Below are 19,670 nucleotides of genomic sequence, written 5' to 3'. Positions count from 1 at the left end.
GGATACTAGTGTATCATCTATTGTGTTGTTCATGATGGATACTAGTTGTAACTGAGGGGTACAATTCCCTGACTGTATTAATAAGTATGGTATCATTAAACCACTACTGCTTTATGTACATTACTACTGGCCATACAGTACACAGGTATATGTGATGAACACTCCCACAAGAACACGGCTTCACAACAAATATCGTTTAGAAGAATATTTATTAGCAGCACGAAGATTATCTTACATTACTTGAGAATTAGAGTCGCGCTTGTAAGGCGAAGAATGTGCATGAATAGGTCAAGAGCGTAAGTCCATTAGAATATTACGCAGGAGATAATGAATACCACCTGTATCATAGGAATTATATCTATGGTACACTAGTAGGGCAGCGGGAGATACTAGTAGGGTCCCTCCGGTTGTAGGCCAGCAGGGGGGAGGAATGTTCGAATGCAAACTCTGGATCAACGGGGAATCAATAAGCTCCAGCTACGGGAGGCGGTACATTACTCCCTTGATCGGCAGACGAAAGCAGCAGCTATAATCCAAGTATGCATGCAGCATAGGTGAAAGCCAGCCAGCCTCTCCTAGAGACGGGCTCGAGTGATGTTCCTCACGGGTAAATCCCACAGCAGTGGGTGTAGACGATTCTCCTCCGCTCCAACAGCCACAGGACCAAAGCAATAATCCAGCCGGAAAGGGCTCTGCATTCACCGGTGTAGATTCTCCGGTGCGCGGTACTTCACATTAACTAGGTCGAACTTGACGTTATTCCACTAAGCTCTGACACTTTTACTGTCCTATTCGCACGCGGTTATAAGTGCTCTATTTAGATGCACGGTTGCTCACTTCACTTGGTCGTTGACTCGTGATGAAGGCTTTAACGTTTTGGGGGTAACACGTTTCTAGGTTAACTAACTGCTGTATCCACCTGCAACGTATTTATACGTACGGTGAACAATCTAGTGCCAACCTTATTTCTGTCTCGTATTCTTGCGCAGAGCCGGTCATGTCCAGGCATGTCTTAGCGGTGACTTTGAACTAGACATTGGGGGGTATGGCCGTGGCGCCTAGGGGATCGCTTCCAATCGGAGAACGAATATTATGGTCTGTCCTGTACCAGGTAAAGGGATATTCCGTGTATATGTACAAAGAATATACAAGGGATATCAGACGATATACAAATATTATACAATATATCTCAAGCAATAAATATATATATTCGGTTTAATCTGACCCTTTGTAACACTAGTGTATCATTTATTGTTGTTCATGGTGGATACTAGTGTATCATCTATTGTGTTGTTCATGGTGGATACTAGTGTATCATCTATTGTGTTGTTCATGGTGGATACTAGTGTATCATCTATTGTGTTGTTCATGATGGATACTAGTGTATCATCTATTGTGTTGTTCATGATGGATACTAGTGTATCATCTATTGTGTTGTTCATGATGGATACTAGTGTATCATCTATTGTGTTGTTCATGGTGGATACTAGTGTATCATCTATTGTGTTGTTCATGGTGGATACTAGTGTATCATCTATTGTGTTGTTCATGGTGGATACTAGTGTATCATCTATTGTGGTGTTTGTGGTGGATACTAGTGTATCATCTATTGTGTTGTTCATGGTGGATACTAGTGTATCATCTATTGTTGTTCATGGTGGATACTAGTGTATCATCTATTGTGGTGTTCGTGGTGGATACTAGTGTATCATCTATTGTGGTGTTTGTGGTAGTGGCTGTGGCCTTATTTATTTATAGTTCTATTGTGTTTTTCAGCTATTTTACACCCAGCCTAAAAATGTATGTCCGCAACACATGCTTTGATGTATATGTGTATATATACCCCCTAATATCAAGTTCAAGTTTGTTTATTATTTGTCACAACAAAATACAGAATACTTTATGATGGAATGCTTGTTTCTGTATGAGCCCCTGAGAGTGTGCTACATACAGTAAAAAGAAAGTAAGTAAAAACAGGTAATTAAGAAGTAAGTAAAAAGTAAGTAAAGGAATGTTCAGTCAATATACATATGCAATACAGAGTAAAATGAGTAACAGTGAGGTACAATGCAGAAATGAGATGAGGTACAAAACTTAGGGTAGAGTGCAAATGAGGTATGAATGTAGTGCAAATCTCTTTAATAATGGATAAATATAAAGTGTGTTAAAGTGTCTAAAGTGAGTGGAAGGTGAGTGTTTGTTTAAAATTAGTACATGGGGATGCGTATGCAGTGAGTGTAGATGATGTGGTGATACGTGATGTGATTTATATTAACCACTAGATGGCACCATCTACCAGGCTACATGGGCCACACCCCAAACACTTATCAGTGAAACTAGTAAGTAATGAGACACCTGTTTGATGCTGACCTGTATGCTACTTGCTACCAGTACCTAAATAAAATTATATTGAAAGAACCCCAGTTTCTTCATTGATAGAAAGAAACATTACAGATGATGGGTTGTTACATAGTGTCATCGTCATTGAGCATCCTGATGGCCAGGGGACAGAAGCTCCTTCTGAGTCTCTCTGTATTGGCCATGAGACTCCGGTAGCGCTTGCCTGACCACAGCAGTTCAAAGAGGCAGTTGTTTGGGTGACTAGAGTCTTTTATTATTCTCTTAGCCTTGGCCCTGCAAGGCTTGTTATAAATGTCCTGGAGAGTGGGAAGCCCACCTCCAACTGTGCGTTCGGCTGAACGGGCCACTCTCTGTAGTCTGCTGTGGTTGTGTGCGGTGCTATTCCCAAACCAGGAGGTGATGTTACCAGTCAGGATGCTCTCTATTGTGCCTGAGTAGAGGTTCTTGAGGATCTTCTGACTCACTTTGAACTTCCTTAGGCGCCTAAGGAAGTAGAGGCGTTGTCGTGTCTTCTTCACTACACTGTCAATGTGTGTGGTCCATGTCAAGTCCTCGGATATGTGGACTCTGAGGTACTTAAAACTGCAGTAATAGTCTGTACAATCAGTGCTTTACATACAGCGTTTGTTAAGACACAGGGCCAGGGAGCAGAACTAGCCAGGGAGTATAACTAGCCAGGGAGTAGAACTAGCAGTAGCCAGGGAGTAGAACTAGCCAGGGAGTAGAACTAACCAGGGAGTAGAACTAACCAGGGAGTAGAACTAGCTAGGGAGTATAACTAGCCAGGGAGTAGAACTAGCAGTAGCCAGGGAGTAGAACTAGCCAGGAGTAGAACTAGCCAGGAGGTAGAACTAGCCAGGGAGTAGAACTAGCCAGGGACTAGAATTAGCCAGGGAGTAGAACTAGCGGTAGCCAGGGAGTAGAACTAGCCAGGGAGTAGAACTAGCAGTAGCCAGGGAGTAAAACTAGCCAGGGAGTAGAACTAGAACTAACCAGGGAGTAGAACTAACCAGGGAGTAGAACTAGCTAGGGAGTAGAACTAGCTAGGGAGTATAACTAGCCAGGGAGTAGAACTAGCAGTAGCCAGGGAGTAGAACTAGCCAGGAGTAGAACTAGCCAGGAGGTAGAACTAGCCAGGGAGTAGAACTAGCCAGGGACTAGAATTAGCCAGGGAGTAGAACTAGCAGTAGCCAGGGAGTAGAACTAGCCAGGGAGTAGAACTAGAACTAGCCAGGGAGTAGAACTAGCAGTAGCCAGGGAGTAAAACTAGCCAGGGAGTAGAACTAGCCAGGGAGTAGAACTAGCAGTAGCCAGGGAGTAGAACTAGCAGTAGCCAGGGAGTAGAACTAGAACTAGCCAGGGAGTAGAACTAGAACTAGCCAGGGAATATAACTAGCAGTAGCCAGGGAGTAGAACTAGCAGTAGCCAGGGAGTAGAACTAGCAGTAGCCAGGGAGTAGAACTAGCAGTAGCCAGGGAGTAGAACTAGCAGTAGCCAGGGAGTAGAACTAGCAGTAGCCAGGGAGTAGAACTAGCAGTAGCCAGGGAGTAGAACTAGCCAGGGAGTAGAACTAGCAGTAGCCAGGGAGTAGAACTAGCAGTAGCCAGGGAGTAGAACTAGCAGTAGCCAGGGAGTAGAACTAGCAGTAGCCAGGGAGTAGAACTAGCAGTAGCCAGGGAGTAGAACTAGCAGTAGCCAGGGAGTAGAACTAGCCAGGGAGTAGAACTAGCAGTAGCCAGGGAGTAGAACTAGCCAGGGAGTAGAACTAGCAGTAGCCAGGGAGTAGAACTAGCAGTAGCCAGGGAGTAGAACTAGCCAGGGAGTAGAACTAGCCAGGGAGTAGAACTAGCCACTGAGCGCTCCCTTGAGATGGCAGTACAGTACTGTATGCCCTACGGTTACTTAGGGTTTGGGTTGTCCTCCTGATCCCAATGTGAATCTCTCTCTCTCTCATTTCTCCAGGGCCCTAGCACATGCCAAATTCACCAAGTAAGTAACTCCCAACATTGTATTTTTCTATGAAATCAGCACATGCAGTGTTTTATGGTTTTAGAGCACTGGCTATCTGTTTCTCATTATATAACGGAGAAAGTTTATGTGTTGTGTAGGAATGAGATTGTACAACAAGCTAATGTTTCTGTCTGTGTTTCTCATTATATAACAGAGAAGGTTTATGTGTTGTGGAGGAATGCGATTGTACAACAAGCTAATGTTTCTGTCTCTGTTTCTCATTATATAACAGAGAAGGTTTATGTGTTGTGGAGGAATGCGATTGTACAACAAGCTAATGTTTCTGTCTCTGTGTTTCTCTGACTAAACAGGGAATTGAAGTATGTTATTCAGAGGTTCGCTGAGGACCCCAGGCAGGAGGTGCGTGTCTGTGTGTGTGTGTGTGCGTGTGTGACACGTGTGTGTGCACATGAACGTGCATGTTTGTATTCCTGTGTGTGTGTGTGTATGTGTGTGTGTGTGTGCGTGTGTGTATGCAGGTGCTTATATATGTGTGTCTGCTTGTGTGTTAGTGTGTCTGTCCTCTATTTCAACATCACTTGTAGTCATTAATGCATGTCATTATGTTTCTATGTATGTGTAAGTGCGTGCTTGTGTGTGTCTGACTGCTTGCCACTATTTCAACATTGTGTACATTTCTGTGCGTAATATTCGGTGTCAATTCCTGTGTTATTCCTGTGTGTATGTCTGTATGTATGTGTGTGCTCATGGATGCATGCTTCTGTTTACAACTATTTCAACATTATTTGTATTCCTGTGTGTGTGTGCGTGCGTGTGTGGTCCAGGTCCACTCCTGTCTGCTCAGCGTGCGTTCTGGGAAAGATGGTTGGTTTCAGCTCTATAGCCCAGGGGGGGTGGCCTGTGATGATGACGGAGAACTGTTTGCCAGTATGGTGAGTACACACACACACACATGCACACACACGCACTAAATGTGTTCCCTGGACAAACATGGGCCAAATGTGGCCCTCCATAAGATTCCTTTTTGGCCCTCCAAACATATATGTCCATTTTATACAGTGGCATGTTATTATTAACACAAATTCCAACTTCCAAAAAAATTTCCTCACTTTGCCACAGAAAAAGGAATCACATCTTATGTCTGTATCTCAAACTGGTCAGTCAGTACAGTGATACAGGTACAAACGCATACACATGCCCGCACGCACGCACGCACGCACGCACACACACACACACACACACACAGTCTCATTGTAACTTCTCAGAAAGTGATTAAGTTACCAAGACACTATTAGCCAATATATCAGGTTTGAAGGAATGTAATTTATTCACCAGAGACGGAAGTGATTAATTGGCTGCTGTGAGACACATTATTAGTCAAAAGAAACACATGTGACAGTTTAGGAAGAGAAGAGAAACACTAGCTTATCTCTGTCTGTTCCTCCTCTTCTCTTCTCTTCTCCTCTACCTCCTTTCCTACCCCCTCTCCTTTCTGCTCCTCTATCATCTGTCCTCTCATTTCCTCTCCTCTCCCCTTCTCTTGTTTCCTCTCCTCTTGCTCATCTCCAGGTTCATATCCTGATGGGTTCCTGCTATAAGACTAAGAAGTTTCTTCTGTCTCTGGCGGAGAACAAGCTGGGTCCCTGTATGCTGCTGGCCCTGCGTGGGAACCAGACCATGGTGGAGGTAAGACCACAAGGAACCCAACCTGAGCATGACCATAAGAGCAAAATGGCTGCTGTGTGAATATGGCCAAACACAGGTTTTTTATACAGGTTCAAAACGTTTTTTTTTTTTTTTTTTTTTTTTTTTGTATACACCAAGCCAACAAGGCTAGGTCCCATTTAATTTATACTGATCCTGAGTCTGCAGGTTAATGGTCCCATTTAATTTGTACTGATCCTGAGTCTGCAGCTTAATGGTCTCATGTAATTTATACTGATCCTGGGTCTGCAGCTTAACTCTTTGACTGCCACGCTGTTTTTCCATCTGTACTGCTCACGATGTTTGCGGACCCATCGTATATTCTATATTATAGCTATGGAGACAATACTATGGCTCATTTGACAGGCATTGTTTATAGTCCAACACTGACAAACCAGTTCATTTCTACATACTTTAGTTTGTGCGCTATTCCACGCTAAACATCGCCCCTAATCCAGTATTTTTTTCTAGATCACGAGATATGACGTGTTATATGCATATGCCCAAGTTGTTCGGGTTGCTCGCCTGAAACCTATATTATTTCCAAATCAAAGGTATATACCATATATGTTTCTTCACAAAATCATCAAGGGGGGGGGTCGTTTTACCTCGAAGCTGCGATCATTACCAAAAGCATGTTTTAGGTTCGGTAAAATACGACACTGATCAATACAAAAGCATGTTTTAGGTTCGGTCAAATAGACCTAAAATAGACCTTACCTTAGTCAGAAGGTACTCCAAAATGAATAATCCCAGTTGTTCCATCGCGATCGCAATTACTTGTGTCCATTGGGCATGGCTATCATACGGGAAACAATAGGTTTTGTTAGGTTTTAGTGAGTTTTTCCTTACCTTCGCGTGTGGTATGTCTGGGAGTGCTTGCATTCTTTCATTTATTTGCATTTATTTTAAATTTGTTGGACCTTATGGTGTTCTTGTTCTGTTCTTGACTTATTGTTGTGTTTTCTTCTTGACTTGTTTAAAGAAGACATGTACGGCCCATGGGGACATTAACGTGTGTTGTCGGGCCTTATAAATAAATTTGATTTGATTTGAATAGGTTTAAGGTGATCAAATCTCCGACAGATTAAAAAAAAAAAAAAAAAAAACGTATCCACTTTTTCTCATTTTTCTCCCATCCCAATTTCGCCTCGCCAATTCTCCCTTCAATTCTCCCCTCCCCTGTCTCGAACGTTGCTAGACTATGCCTCCCACTGGTTGGCTGCAGTGAGGACGAAGCCTTGCATCACGTGTCCCCTCCGGTACACGAGGAGGCAGCCGTCGCATCTTTTCACCTGTACAGCGCAATCTCTCAGTGGCGAGGAGTAACGCGTGGGAGGCTCACGCTGCCCCCATTACTTCCTGATTCTGCTGTACAGGCGCACCAACCGACCTGTAGGAGTCACTGTCCACAACGTCCAATCCCCACCCACCAGCTTTCCCACCCCTAACACTGCCAATTGTGTTAGTATGAACGACCAGCCAAGCTGGTAGCAACGCCGAGAGCTGGGCTCGAATCCAGCATCTCCTGCGTTAGTGGCGAGCACCTTGCCCACTGCGCCACTTAGCCGCCCCTCTCCGACAGATTGTTGTGTTCTGATTCACTAAGAGGGGGAGGGGTTCCTGCAGCCAGATGCACAGAGAGAGAGACCCCAGTTTAAAAGGTAGGCAATACTGCCACCTGGCGGGATTCGATCGTCATTGCAATTTTAACGTAGGCAGCGGTGCCAGGGAGACACAGGCAGGTCCACGTGAGTGTTTAAAATGGGGAAATAAAAAAAAATATCAAAGGATCTAAAAACGAGAAAACGCGTTTTTGGCGCAGAAAGAGTTAATGGTCTCATGTCATTTATACTGATCCTGAGTCCATCCATGTCTTGACCCCTGCTCTATCCATACGGGCTGTTTTATAGAATAGAATAGAATAGAATAGAATAGAATACTTTAATCATCCCGAGGGAAATTTGACAATTAGATTAGATTACATTACATTCGATTACAATCATACAGCACATAGTACAACGAAAAGAAGTTTGGCATCCAACCAAGTGCAATAGTAATATACAATGTAAAGGTGATTAAACGGGATATAAAATATATACTCTAGAACTACTGAGTGTAGTGCCAATCAAATGTATGTACAGAGTTGTAATATGTACAGTGATACAGGTATAAATACACTATTGGTAGTAAGTCATACTGGCCAGCAGCGTAACTAGTAAGAGTAGGTAAGGGATATGTACAGATATAGATATAGTATCTACAAGTATGTAAAAAGGATTATATGCAGGTATGTACAGACAGATGTGGATAGATATATATATATATATAAGGTAAGAATAAATATATATATACGATATATACAGCATTATTGTACATGTAATCATACAGAGTTATGTGTTCTATGCAGGTGTATAAGTAGGTATACTATGTCCTGGGTCGATCAACACAGCATGATCCGTTTATACCGACGGCTGACACAGGTTATTCCCGGGTAATGTCACTGGTGTGAAATGTCTAGGTGTGTGTGTGTGTGTGTGTGAGAGAGAGTGTGTGTGTGAGAGAGAGTGTGTGTGCCTGTGTAGTTTTACCTATGGGAGCATCAAGAGGCTAAACTGCATCAATGTCACAAACAACAGCTGACTCTGCTGAGTTGCATAATATTGTAATTTGAATGACCTGGTGGTGGTGTGTGTGGAAGGGATGGTTCAGACCTGACCTCATTTCTAAGGGAGACGGGAAGCAGCAGTGACCTAAATGTGTGCGAGTTCACTGTACGATGTGGTTGATAGAATTTCAGTGTGTGTAGTCAACGCAATTTTGTGTGTATGTGCATAATTAATGTGGTCATCCAGGGATACATGTGTTTTTGTGTCCATCTGCACCTGTGTGTGGGGTATGTGTGCTTGTGCATGTGTGCGTGAATGTACGTATGTTTCCATGTGTTGGAATTGGAAAGTGAGAGTAAGTAAGAAAACCATGCTGTTGGAAAGTGTATTTTGTTACTTTTGACGGTAGGCTAATGGTCCGTATCCACTTGCAGTCATTGTGCTAGCTAACTCACTAGTTTGTTTAGAGCACTAGTCTGTTTAGAGCACTAGTTGTTTAGATCACTAGTCTGTTTAACACATTCACGGCCAGGGGTCGCTGTTTACCTTCTGTATAGAACACCAGCGCTGTAAGTCAATGGGGCGCTTTGTTCACTTGCGAGTGCTTAAAATATATCTTATATTATAGCTATGGGTCTAATACACCTGTTGATTGTCAGTAAGTTGCTTCCAGTCAACATCCACGAAACAGATTGTTTTTTCTTCCGTACATTTCCGTTTTATACCGTTTTGAATATGAGTATAGTTTTGGTGATTCCTAGTAATCCCAGGAAAAGACGCGATAATAGCGTTTTAGTGGAATCCAGTTATCACGTTGTCATTTTTCGTCTGATTATCTAATCATCCTTAAATCAATGCTAGATTATCGTTATTATGTCTCCTCGTGCATACATGAAATGGAGCTTGTAGCGGGGCGCTCTACATTAGCGTTTCTAATGTAGTGCATTGCTGCCACAATGCGTTAGGGGGCGGTATTGACCGTCTGCAATCGCAGACACACTCGGAACAGTATGCACAAGGTGCCTCGATTAATTATGAATGGCAATAGCGAATAAAAGAAATAACGAGTTAAACACGTATATATACGTGATTGGCCGTCAAGCGCTGGCTCCCAATCACATATATATACGTAGATAGCCCCGGATGTGTTAAAGCACTAGTTTGTTAATATCACTAGTTTGTTTAGATCACTAGTTTGTTTAGATCACTAGTTTGTTTATATCACTAGTTTGTTTATATCACTAGTTTGTTTAGAGCACTAGTTTGTTAATATCACTAGTTTGTTTAGAGCACTAGTTTGTTAATATCAGTAGTTTGTTTAGAGCACTAGTTTGTTAATATCACTAGTTTGTTTAGAGCACTAGTTTGTTAATATCAGTAGTTTGTTTAGAGCACTCGTTTGTTAATATCACTAGTTTGTTTAGAGCACTAGTTTGTTTAGATCACTAGTTTGTTTAGAGCACTAGTTTGTTTATATCACTAGTTTGTTTATATCACTAGTTTGTTTAGAGCACTAGTTTGTTAATATCACTAGTTTGTTTATATCACTAGTTTGTTTAGAGCACTAGTTTGTTAATATCACTAGTTTGTTTAGAGCACTAGTTTGTTAATATCACTAGTTTGTTTAGAGCACTAGTTTGTTAATATCAGTAGTTTGTTTAGAGCACGAGTTTGTTAATATCACTAGTTTGTTTAGAGAACTAGTTTGTTTAGAGCACTAGTTTGTTTAGATCACTAGTTTGTTTAGAGCACTAGTTTGTTAACTCATTCTGCACCACGGGTCGGGGCGCCAGAGGGCGCTATTACGCCAGTGCTGTAAGTCAATGGGGCGCTTTGTTCACTTGCGAGTGCTTAAAATATATCTTATATTATAGCTATGGGTCTAATACACCAGTCGATTGTCAGTGAGTTGCTTCCAGTCAACATCCACGAAACAGATTGTTTTTTCATCTGTACATTTCCGTTTTATACCGTTTTGAATATGAATATAGTTTGGGTGCTTCTGAGTAATTCCAGGAAAATACGCGATAATAGCCCTTTAGTGGAATACACTAAACACGTTGTCATTTTTCGCCTGATTATCGAATCTTCCTGAAATCAACGCTAGATTATCATTATTATCCTTCCTCATGCAAGAATGAAATGGCCCTCGTAGCGCGGCGCTTCCCCGCCACCTCCTCCCACCCAACAGCCACACACACACAGACGGCGTCGATCGCGGTAGAAAGAAATATCAGATCAACGCAAGATTTTATATAGTGTTCTTACCTTGTCTCTGATGTAATGCAAAAGAAATAATCCAATTATCTGATCGCCATTCCAAATACTGCTCGTGGAGGTCCGTCCCACATTACCGAGCGTTACACATGAACGGGCGGGCAGGGTTAGTGTACCATGCCATCGTTGTAAAGGCCTGCCTCGTCTGAGTATTTAAACCCCGCCTGCACGGCTCGGATCGTATCAGAAAAGAAACTACACCATTTCTAATGGAGTGCAATACCAGCTGGAAGGCGTAGGCGGCGGTATTTGCCCTTTTGCAAGCTCAGACCCATTCCCAATGATAACATCAGGCTGGATGGATGAAAATGAATGGCTATAGCTAATAAAAGAAATAACGATTAAAACCCGACTATACTCGTGATTGGCGCTGAGCGGTTGGCGAGTTAACCTGACTATACTCGTGACTGGCGTTGAATGAGTTAATATCACTAGTTTGTTTATATCACTAGTTTGTTTAGAGCACTAGTTTGTTTATATCACTAGTTTGTTTAGAGCACTAGTTTGTTTTAGATCACTAGTTTGTTTATATCACTAGTTTGTTTAGAGCACTAGTTTGTTTATATCACTAGTTTGTTAATCACTAGTTTGTTAATATCACTAGTTTGTTTAGAGCACTAGTTTGTTTAGAGCACTAGTTTGTTTAGATCACTAGTTTGTTTATATCACTAGTTTGTTTAGATCACTAGTTTGTTTAGAGCACTAGTTTGTTTAGATCACTAGTTTGTTAATATCACTAGTTTGTTTATCACTAGTTTGTTTAGACTAGAGTACTAGTTTGTTTAGAGCACTAGTTTGTTTAGAGCACTAGTGTACAAACTACTTATTTTCTATTTTGTAGCATTTTTCTCAAAGGCAATTTATTTTGCACTGATTATTCCAATGACTCTCCTCCTATGTGTAGTTCGTCATCAACTACACCTCAAAATTAAAAGAAAAGTAATTCACCTCTTAAGCCCGCTGCCCTAGCCATATTTTCAGAAGATTCGCCTAAAAGTACATACCCAAGTACATGGAAGATTGTTCCACTTCTACAAGGTCCATTTGCACGTTCTTGGTATCTAAGGACATATATGGACCTCAGGGAATGTATTCCCAGTGTCAGAAATATTGTGTCTGTTACTATGCTTGAGTAAATTATAATGAACCAAAGGAGAATATACTTTTTTTATTTTATTTTTTTTTATTTTTTTATTATCTTTTTCCCCCCTCCTTCTTTTTCAGATTTTTCTCCCATCCCACTGTTATGCCAATTCCCAACCCCCTTCCTGGTTGTTGCGCACTTTCCCCTACTGTTGGTCCGAGAGGCCGGAGACTGTCACATGCTTTCCTCTGACGCATGTGCAGCCAGCCGGCAGCCAGCCTGGCCGCGTGTACCACTTCCGCAACAAATTTGATTTCCGGGGTTGCCCTGATTGGCCGCGACGGCTGCGTGACACGCCGCGGCCCCGCGGCAGCCCTCAGGCGGCATTCTTTATATAGCTCTCAAAGTGCACCAGATTGAAGCATTTACATGGCAAAAAAAATAAAGAATTAGAAAAAGTGGGGATTCGAACGCGGGTCATCCGTGTGAGAGGTATCAGGACTAACCATTACACCACGGTGGCAGATAAATAAAATATCCATTATATATCGATTAATGGACAAGAGAGCCGTACGTCGGCCGTCTAATGAAGTTAGATTTATACAGTACACTTTGACTGCTGAATTGACACGTTTAACTTATTCATTCTTTAATTCAGCAAGGCGAAGTGAACTCCAGCGTCGCGCCACTGGTAACGCAGTGGGAAAAGTGATTAAACAGCTCTGCACTTGCTGCGGCGTTGAAGTGCGAAAGCGGCAGTGAAACACAGCAGCCCTGGCGTTGCAATCAGGGCAACCCCGGAAATCAAATCCGTTGCGGAAGTGGTACACGCGTCCTGGCCGCGCAGATTCTTACTGGGAGAGTGTAACGTGTGGGAGGCCGCACTACCTCTCACCAGATCCTACCTTCGCTGAGCAGGCGCCCCGACCGAACTGTAGGGGTCGCTGTCCACAACGCCCAGGACCCACCCACGGCTCCCCTCCCCCTAACTCAGCCAAACGAGTTAGTATTAGCGATCAGCCCGAGCCAAGGCAATGCTGACTCTCCGGGAGTCGAGACCGCAGCCTCTTGCATTGGTGACGACTCTGACGAGCACAATCTCCGCTACGCCACCTGACCGCCCCAAGAATATACTTTTTAATAAATAATGTTATGTTCCATCTTTGACGGTGAATAACACCATGCTAACATTAACCAGACACGAAAAAAATCATTCAGCACCTTCTTGAGATCAAGTGTACAAAAAACTTAAGCAAATTCATAAAGGGCAGATGATTTACAGGTTTTTTTGTAGATACAGTACTTTTGTATAATGTCCATAGCATTTTTTCCTAGACACTCACGGAAAGGTAAAGAAACAATATACGTTGTATTTTATGGCAATAATGTTCAGGTTTGTTCGCCCCGTGAGATATAATGAAAATAACGTAAATATCTTTTGTACACGTCAGCCGGCTGCAGCTTTGACAGTGACTGGTGTGAGCTGGGTATTGTAGTTTTATGAAATGTTGTCTCTTTAAAGCCCTGGGTCTCCTCTTTCTTAGGACTACAATGATTTCATGACGGAGGAATACATTTCCTTGTGTCAATCATCCGGTTTCCGATGCAATTCGCAGAGATTTTTTATAAGCTCATATTTCACTAATAAGACTTAAATCATTGGTAAACAAATGTAGTGCTGAAAATATACACTTTAACTGCTGTTTTGAGAGGGTTAGGGTCTTTACTCTTGGCTACATTTGAAAAAGAAACGCAACATTAATTAATACGGACTATTGATCTATTTATGACGTGAAATAAATCTCAAGTCAACACGGTATCGGGCTAGGGTTAACTAGGGTTAAAGGTGCTGTAGATACAAAATGTATGTAATTATTATTATTTTATATTTTAATAATACATCCACAGAGCTTTTAGAAAGGTGTGAAATAAAAGTATTGCTTTTCCCACAAAAAGAATATTGATAAATTAATTTATCATTGGAAGAAAAAAAAATTGCGGATCCAAAATGAATGTTGTTTACATGTATCGCCTCCCTATTTCCCATTTCCCCACGTGGAATGCACCTGATTGGATAAATGGCATGCTGGTGCTTTAGTCTTTAATCTAGTGGCTGAATGTTATCTATAGCACCTTTACTAAAATCACACAACACATTTGAATTTAGTTGAACTACCAACAAGCTACTGCAAAATGTAAAGGGTTTGGGTATCGGCACTGATTACCCTATTCAATTCGATTTAGACTCACAAGGTCCCTGATTCAATTGGATTTAGATTCAGTTAGACTTGATGCTGCTGGTTTCAAGAGGCCAGCACCTTCCCATGATGTCAAAACATGTCATTTGGTGAATGAGTTTCTGTGGTCGTTTAGCACCACACGGCAAACTAGAGAGACACCTGCAGGACGGGAGGCGCGCTACAAATCCACTGAATAGTCTTCACACATCCACTGAATAATCCTTTTTATATACCTGTAGATATTATATCTATATCTGTACATATCCCTTACCTACTCTTACTAGTTATACTGCTGGCCAGCATGACTTCAAGTGTCAAGTTTTGTTTTAATTGTCACATATAGTGTACAATATGTATGAGCCCCCTGAGAATGTCCTTCAAGTCAAGTCAAGAGTTTTATTTGTCACGGCATACAAGTATACAATGAAATGCGGGGGGTCTTGCCCGCAACGATTGTGCATAATACAATAGTAATATAGTAATAACAATAGTAATATATAATAAGAATCCAATAGAACGACATTGTGCAATAAAACGGGTAAACAAAGTAGGGCATATCGGTATATGTACATGAGTTACATATACCTCTCATGGTCCTGTGACCACTCATGGTCCTGTGGTAGTGCAATACACTGTTGGCTACAGATGAGGCACTGGGTCTTTATGTACACTGCTATACAATCTCAAGTTATACTATACTATTCTTAAAGTGACCTTTCATACAGTAAAAAAGTTAAAAGAATAAAGTCCAAACACTATACACAATATACAAACTAAAGTACAAAATGCAAACTTCTTTAAAATGCAGAAATGAGGTATGGTTGTAGTGCAAATCTTTTTGTAATAAATAGATACACCTATAGTGTGTTTTTAAAGTGTCTAAAGTGAATGTTAAAGGTGAGTGTTTAAAGTGAGTGTGTGCATGTGTATGTGTGCTTTTTTCCTATTGCTAGGTTTTTAGTGAGTTTTTCCTTACCTTCGTGTGGGAGTGTTGCATTTATTTATAAAAAAAAAATTGATTTCATGGTGTTTTTTGTTTTGTTCTTGATTTATTGTGATGTTTCATCTTGACTTGTTTAAAGAAAACGTGTCCGGCCCATGGGGACATTAACGTGTGTTGTCGGGCCTTACAAATAAATTTGATTTGATTTGAATGTAGATGGATAGGTTAGTGTTGCATAGAGTCATTGAGCATCCTGATGATGGCCTGGGGATAGAAGCTCCTTTTGAGTCTGGCCATGAGACTCCGGTAGCGCTTGCCTGATGGTTCAACTGAAAGGATTTCCCTCTCCTGGCTCTACCAGATCCTGTGTCTGATGCTGGAGTACAACATCATTGAGAATAAAGACACCCAGCTGCAGATCATCTCCACCCTGGAGAGCACCCAGGTGGGGCTGCGCATGTACGAGCAGCTGTGTGACCGGCAGAGAGAGCTCAAAGAGCTGGTGAGTCCACACGGTCCATTTCATTCATTTAAACTCGGGCAACGGAGGTTTCCCTCGTTTACAGTCCAGTGTACATATAGAAATAAGCTAAGGAAAAGGTATATACAATCATAATGATAAGACGACAAGACGAGGCAAAGAGCAAAGATAACGAATCAATTAAAACACATACAACTTTATTTGACAGAGGTTGGAGATCAAGGTTTTAAACTCTGCAACAGAGGGGAAAATCTCGAGCTTTAAGGACTGTTGGAGTTCAGTCCATGAGCTAGAGGCATCACAGCGAGCCCATCACAGTACACCTGGACGCCAGTAGTGCGCCCGTCTCCTGGGCCAAGATGCAGCGGGATTTGACCATAACCTAATCTGACACGGTGACCATTGTGAAAGACAAAAATATAGTGTAGTCTGATCCTGGCATTACTAACATACAGCATGTACTATTATATAAATACAACCATTCCTGTGTAAAACACAAAGAACACACATACTCTCTATACAAATGATCCCACCCTTAAAGGGATAGTTCAGATTGTTTAACACCTTACCAGTGATGACGTTGAAGTCCCCTCACAGCGCAGTCCACACCAATGCAAAGTAAATGGGGCAATGTGACTCGTTGACGTTGTTGCACTGGCTTTGTGGCTAACTATCCAGAGCTAGTTTGAGGAACAGCATGGATTGTGCTGAGAAAGCGTGATTGAAAATGTGATTAACAGATTGCAGAATGGGTACAATACAGTACAGCTCAATACAAACAACTGCTAAGAGGATGAAGACCAGAAAAAGACTTTCGTCTCGTTTACATCAGGGTCCTCCATTTTCAATTAATCAAGCTCTGATCACGATGAAGGCAGAGGGGGCGAGGGTTCAGAGAAGCAGAGCTGCGCGGGTATATCCCCAACACACACAATTGTAAGATCAAGTGTGGCACGAAACACTCAGAAACAATCAACATGCTCTGTAAACAACCGTAGTCTCCCATTCACACGCCCACGTTGAAGCACCGTGTTGATGTCTTAATTCCATTCAGTATGGCGTCATGTCAGCCTGCAGCTTATTGGCAAGGCGTCTTGCGCCGCAACGCTGAATGAATTAGGACTCACGCTTCGTCAACAGACTGGATCAGCGCTTGGCAGTCCATGGCTGTTTTGTTTGTTGGCAGTTCGTCCTTATCCTGCGCTCTAACCTGCGGCGCTGTGCATCTTTGTCAGTCAACGTATGATATGAACAATGTGGTTTTTTAAAAAGATGTTTGAAGGATGCTTGAAGTATTAATCTACGTACCAGGCAAACTTGGAGCCTTTGAAAACGGCACTCATTCTAAAACTCACTTATTTGGTTGTTATTATTGCACGAGTGGTTCCACCTACCCATCTGATCAACATATGTTTGAATTGAATATTCACGAGTGAACATCAACATGCAAAAACCAGCACAGTTGGCAGTTAGAGACCAGTGGTCTATAGTCAAAGACACCACCTACTGTCTGAATGAGGAATTGCAAGGCCTTGTGGTCAGATCGCCATCCTTATCTCTCTCTCACATTCTATTTCTCTCTCTCTCTCTCTCTCTCTCTCTCTCTCTCTCTCTCTCTCTCTCTCTCTCTCTCTCTCTCTCTCTCTCTACCTCTCACTATCTCTCCTTCAGCAAAGAAAAGGAGGCCCCACCCGTTTGACTCTGCCCTCTAAGTCCACGGTGAGATAACATGTTTTATGGCCACAATTTAACTCCAATAAAAGTTTGATGCTAAGCAACGAGGGGGCAAAATGCTTTAACTCTTTCACCTCTGGCGGAATATTAGCTATGACTTGAATCAGAATGATTTTTTTTCGATTGTTTCTATCTTCTTCTTCTCACCCCCTCCCTTCCTTTCGTTCCCTCTCCTCTTTCTCCTTCACTCATCCTCTCTCCGCCTTACTCATATTATCCTTTTCTTTATTCCTCTCCCTCCTCCCTCCTCTTCCCCTCTCTCCTCCTCTCCTCCCTCCTCTTCTCCTCTCCACTAGGATGCTGACCTGACCAGGTTATTGAGTTCTGGTTCCTTTGGTAACCTGGAGAACCTGAGCTTGGCCTTCACCAACGTCACCAGTGCCTGTGCAGAGCAGCTGATCAAGCTGCCGTCACTCAAACAGCTCAACCTGTGGTCTACACAGGTACACACACACACACACACACACACACACACACACACACACACACACACACACACACACACACACACACACACACACACACACAGCTCATCAAGCTGCATTCACTCAAACAGCTCAACCTGTGGTCTACACAGGTACACACACACACAGACACACACACACACACAGACACACACACATACATACATACATACATACATACATACATACATACATACATACATACATACATACATACATACATACATACATACATACATACATACATACATTCACTCTACACAGGTACTGTGTACACACACACATTAACAAAGTTCTATCTATCTCCCCTCTCTCTACCTCTCTCTCTCTCTCTCTCTCTCAGTTTGGGGATGCAGGTTTACGGTTGCTGTCGGAGCATCTGGCCTGTCTGCAGGTGTTGAATCTGTGTGAGACACCAGTCACTGACGCTGGCCTGCTGGCACTGAGCTGTAAGAGCATGCACACACACACACACACACACACACACACACACACACACACACACACACTCACACTCACACTCACACTCACACTCACACTCACGTCACACACACACACACACACACACACTCACACTCACACTCACACTCACACTCGGACTCAGACTCACATGTGGTTGCCTCATCCAGGAGAGCTGCTGAACTTGAGTATATATGTATATATTTTATATACAGTCTATGTTCCTGGTTGACTTGTTGTTTTTGGAAAGTATTCTTTTTGAAATGTCCAGCTCTTTGTAAACGCTCTGTTTACAATCATTACAAATGTAAACAACCCCAGGGCTGCCAAAAACGAACACACTAATCAACAACTAAACAATTATAAAAGTTGTTTATTAACTATTTTCATAATGGATTAGTGGGGTCTGTGTTATGATGCACCTGCATGGCCTGTTGTTGAAGCCATTTGATGTACAGCAAAGCCTGCTACCACTTAGTTTGTGTTTTATGTTTTTCTTTATTATTATTTAAACCGTTCAGCTCCTTTCAAACTGAAGATGTAAAACTGAATTCAGGGCGGCTGATTGACGCAGTGGGCAAGGCGCTCGCCTCTAATGCAGGAGACACTGGGTTCGAGCCCAGCTCTCGGCGTTGCTACCGGCTGGCCGGTCGTTCATACTAACACAATTGGCAAGTGTTAAGAGGGTGGGGATTTGACGTTGTGGACAGCGACTCCTACAGGTCGGTTTGGTGACGCCGGTGCGACGGAAGCAGGAAGTGACGGGGCAGCGTGAGCCTCCCACGCGTTACTCCTTGCCACTGAGGCTGGCGACAGGCTGCCTCCTCTTGTACCGGAGGGGACACGTGATGCAAGGCTTCTGTCCTCACTACAACTGACCTGTGGGAGGCATAGTCTAGCAATGTTCAAGACAGGGGAGGGAAAAATTGGATACACGAAATTGGGATGGGAGAAAAATAGAAAATGGGGAGAAAAAGTGGATCAAAAAAGAAAAAGATGTAAAACTAAATTATTTTTAAAGAAAAAAAGCCCTTTCAGTATTTTGCTGTTCCGCTGTGTTTTGTTGGGTGATCGTCTTGTTTGTAAGTAGAGCTGCATGTGATGCTAGACACATTTCAACATGCAATCTAATGTAATGAAATGGAATCATCTAATGTTGACGTGTTGTCTGTCTACTTCAGCCATGAAGAGCCTGTGTAGTCTGAACATGAACAGCACCAAGCTGACTGCCGATACATACGAGGACCTCAAGGTGAGACGCTCTATAGACCTATAGGTGTTCTGTTGCTACTTAAAGGTGAGACGCTCTATAGACCTATAGGTGTTCTGTTGCTACTTAAAGG

The 19,670-nt window shown here is 42.5% G+C and overlaps 1 protein-coding gene across 1 annotated transcript in view; it reads left to right on the top strand.

Annotated features, from left to right (window-relative positions):
- Nucleotides 1-19,670, top strand: part of cmip (c-Maf inducing protein) — a 99,451-nt gene that overhangs the window by 77,918 nt on the left and 1,863 nt on the right. Inside the window, exons 12-20 of the mRNA XM_084334585.1 lie at nucleotides 4,324-4,350; nucleotides 4,683-4,731; nucleotides 5,157-5,264; nucleotides 5,902-6,018; nucleotides 15,551-15,691; nucleotides 17,342-17,389; nucleotides 17,701-17,847; nucleotides 18,212-18,317; nucleotides 19,509-19,579. Coding sequence (XP_084190711.1) covers nucleotides 4,324-4,350; nucleotides 4,683-4,731; nucleotides 5,157-5,264; nucleotides 5,902-6,018; nucleotides 15,551-15,691; nucleotides 17,342-17,389; nucleotides 17,701-17,847; nucleotides 18,212-18,317; nucleotides 19,509-19,579 — 814 coding nt within the window. The remainder of the gene's footprint in view (nucleotides 1-4,323; nucleotides 4,351-4,682; nucleotides 4,732-5,156; nucleotides 5,265-5,901; nucleotides 6,019-15,550; nucleotides 15,692-17,341; nucleotides 17,390-17,700; nucleotides 17,848-18,211; nucleotides 18,318-19,508; nucleotides 19,580-19,670) is intronic.

The sequence above is a fragment of the Notolepis coatsorum genome (genome assembly GCF_963971535.1).
Source record: "Notolepis coatsorum genome assembly, chromosome: 18".
Lineage (NCBI taxonomy): Eukaryota > Metazoa > Chordata > Actinopteri > Aulopiformes > Paralepididae > Notolepis > Notolepis coatsorum.
Note: the sequence above shows the minus strand (reverse complement) of the source record. Positions and strands in the feature narration are given on the sequence as shown.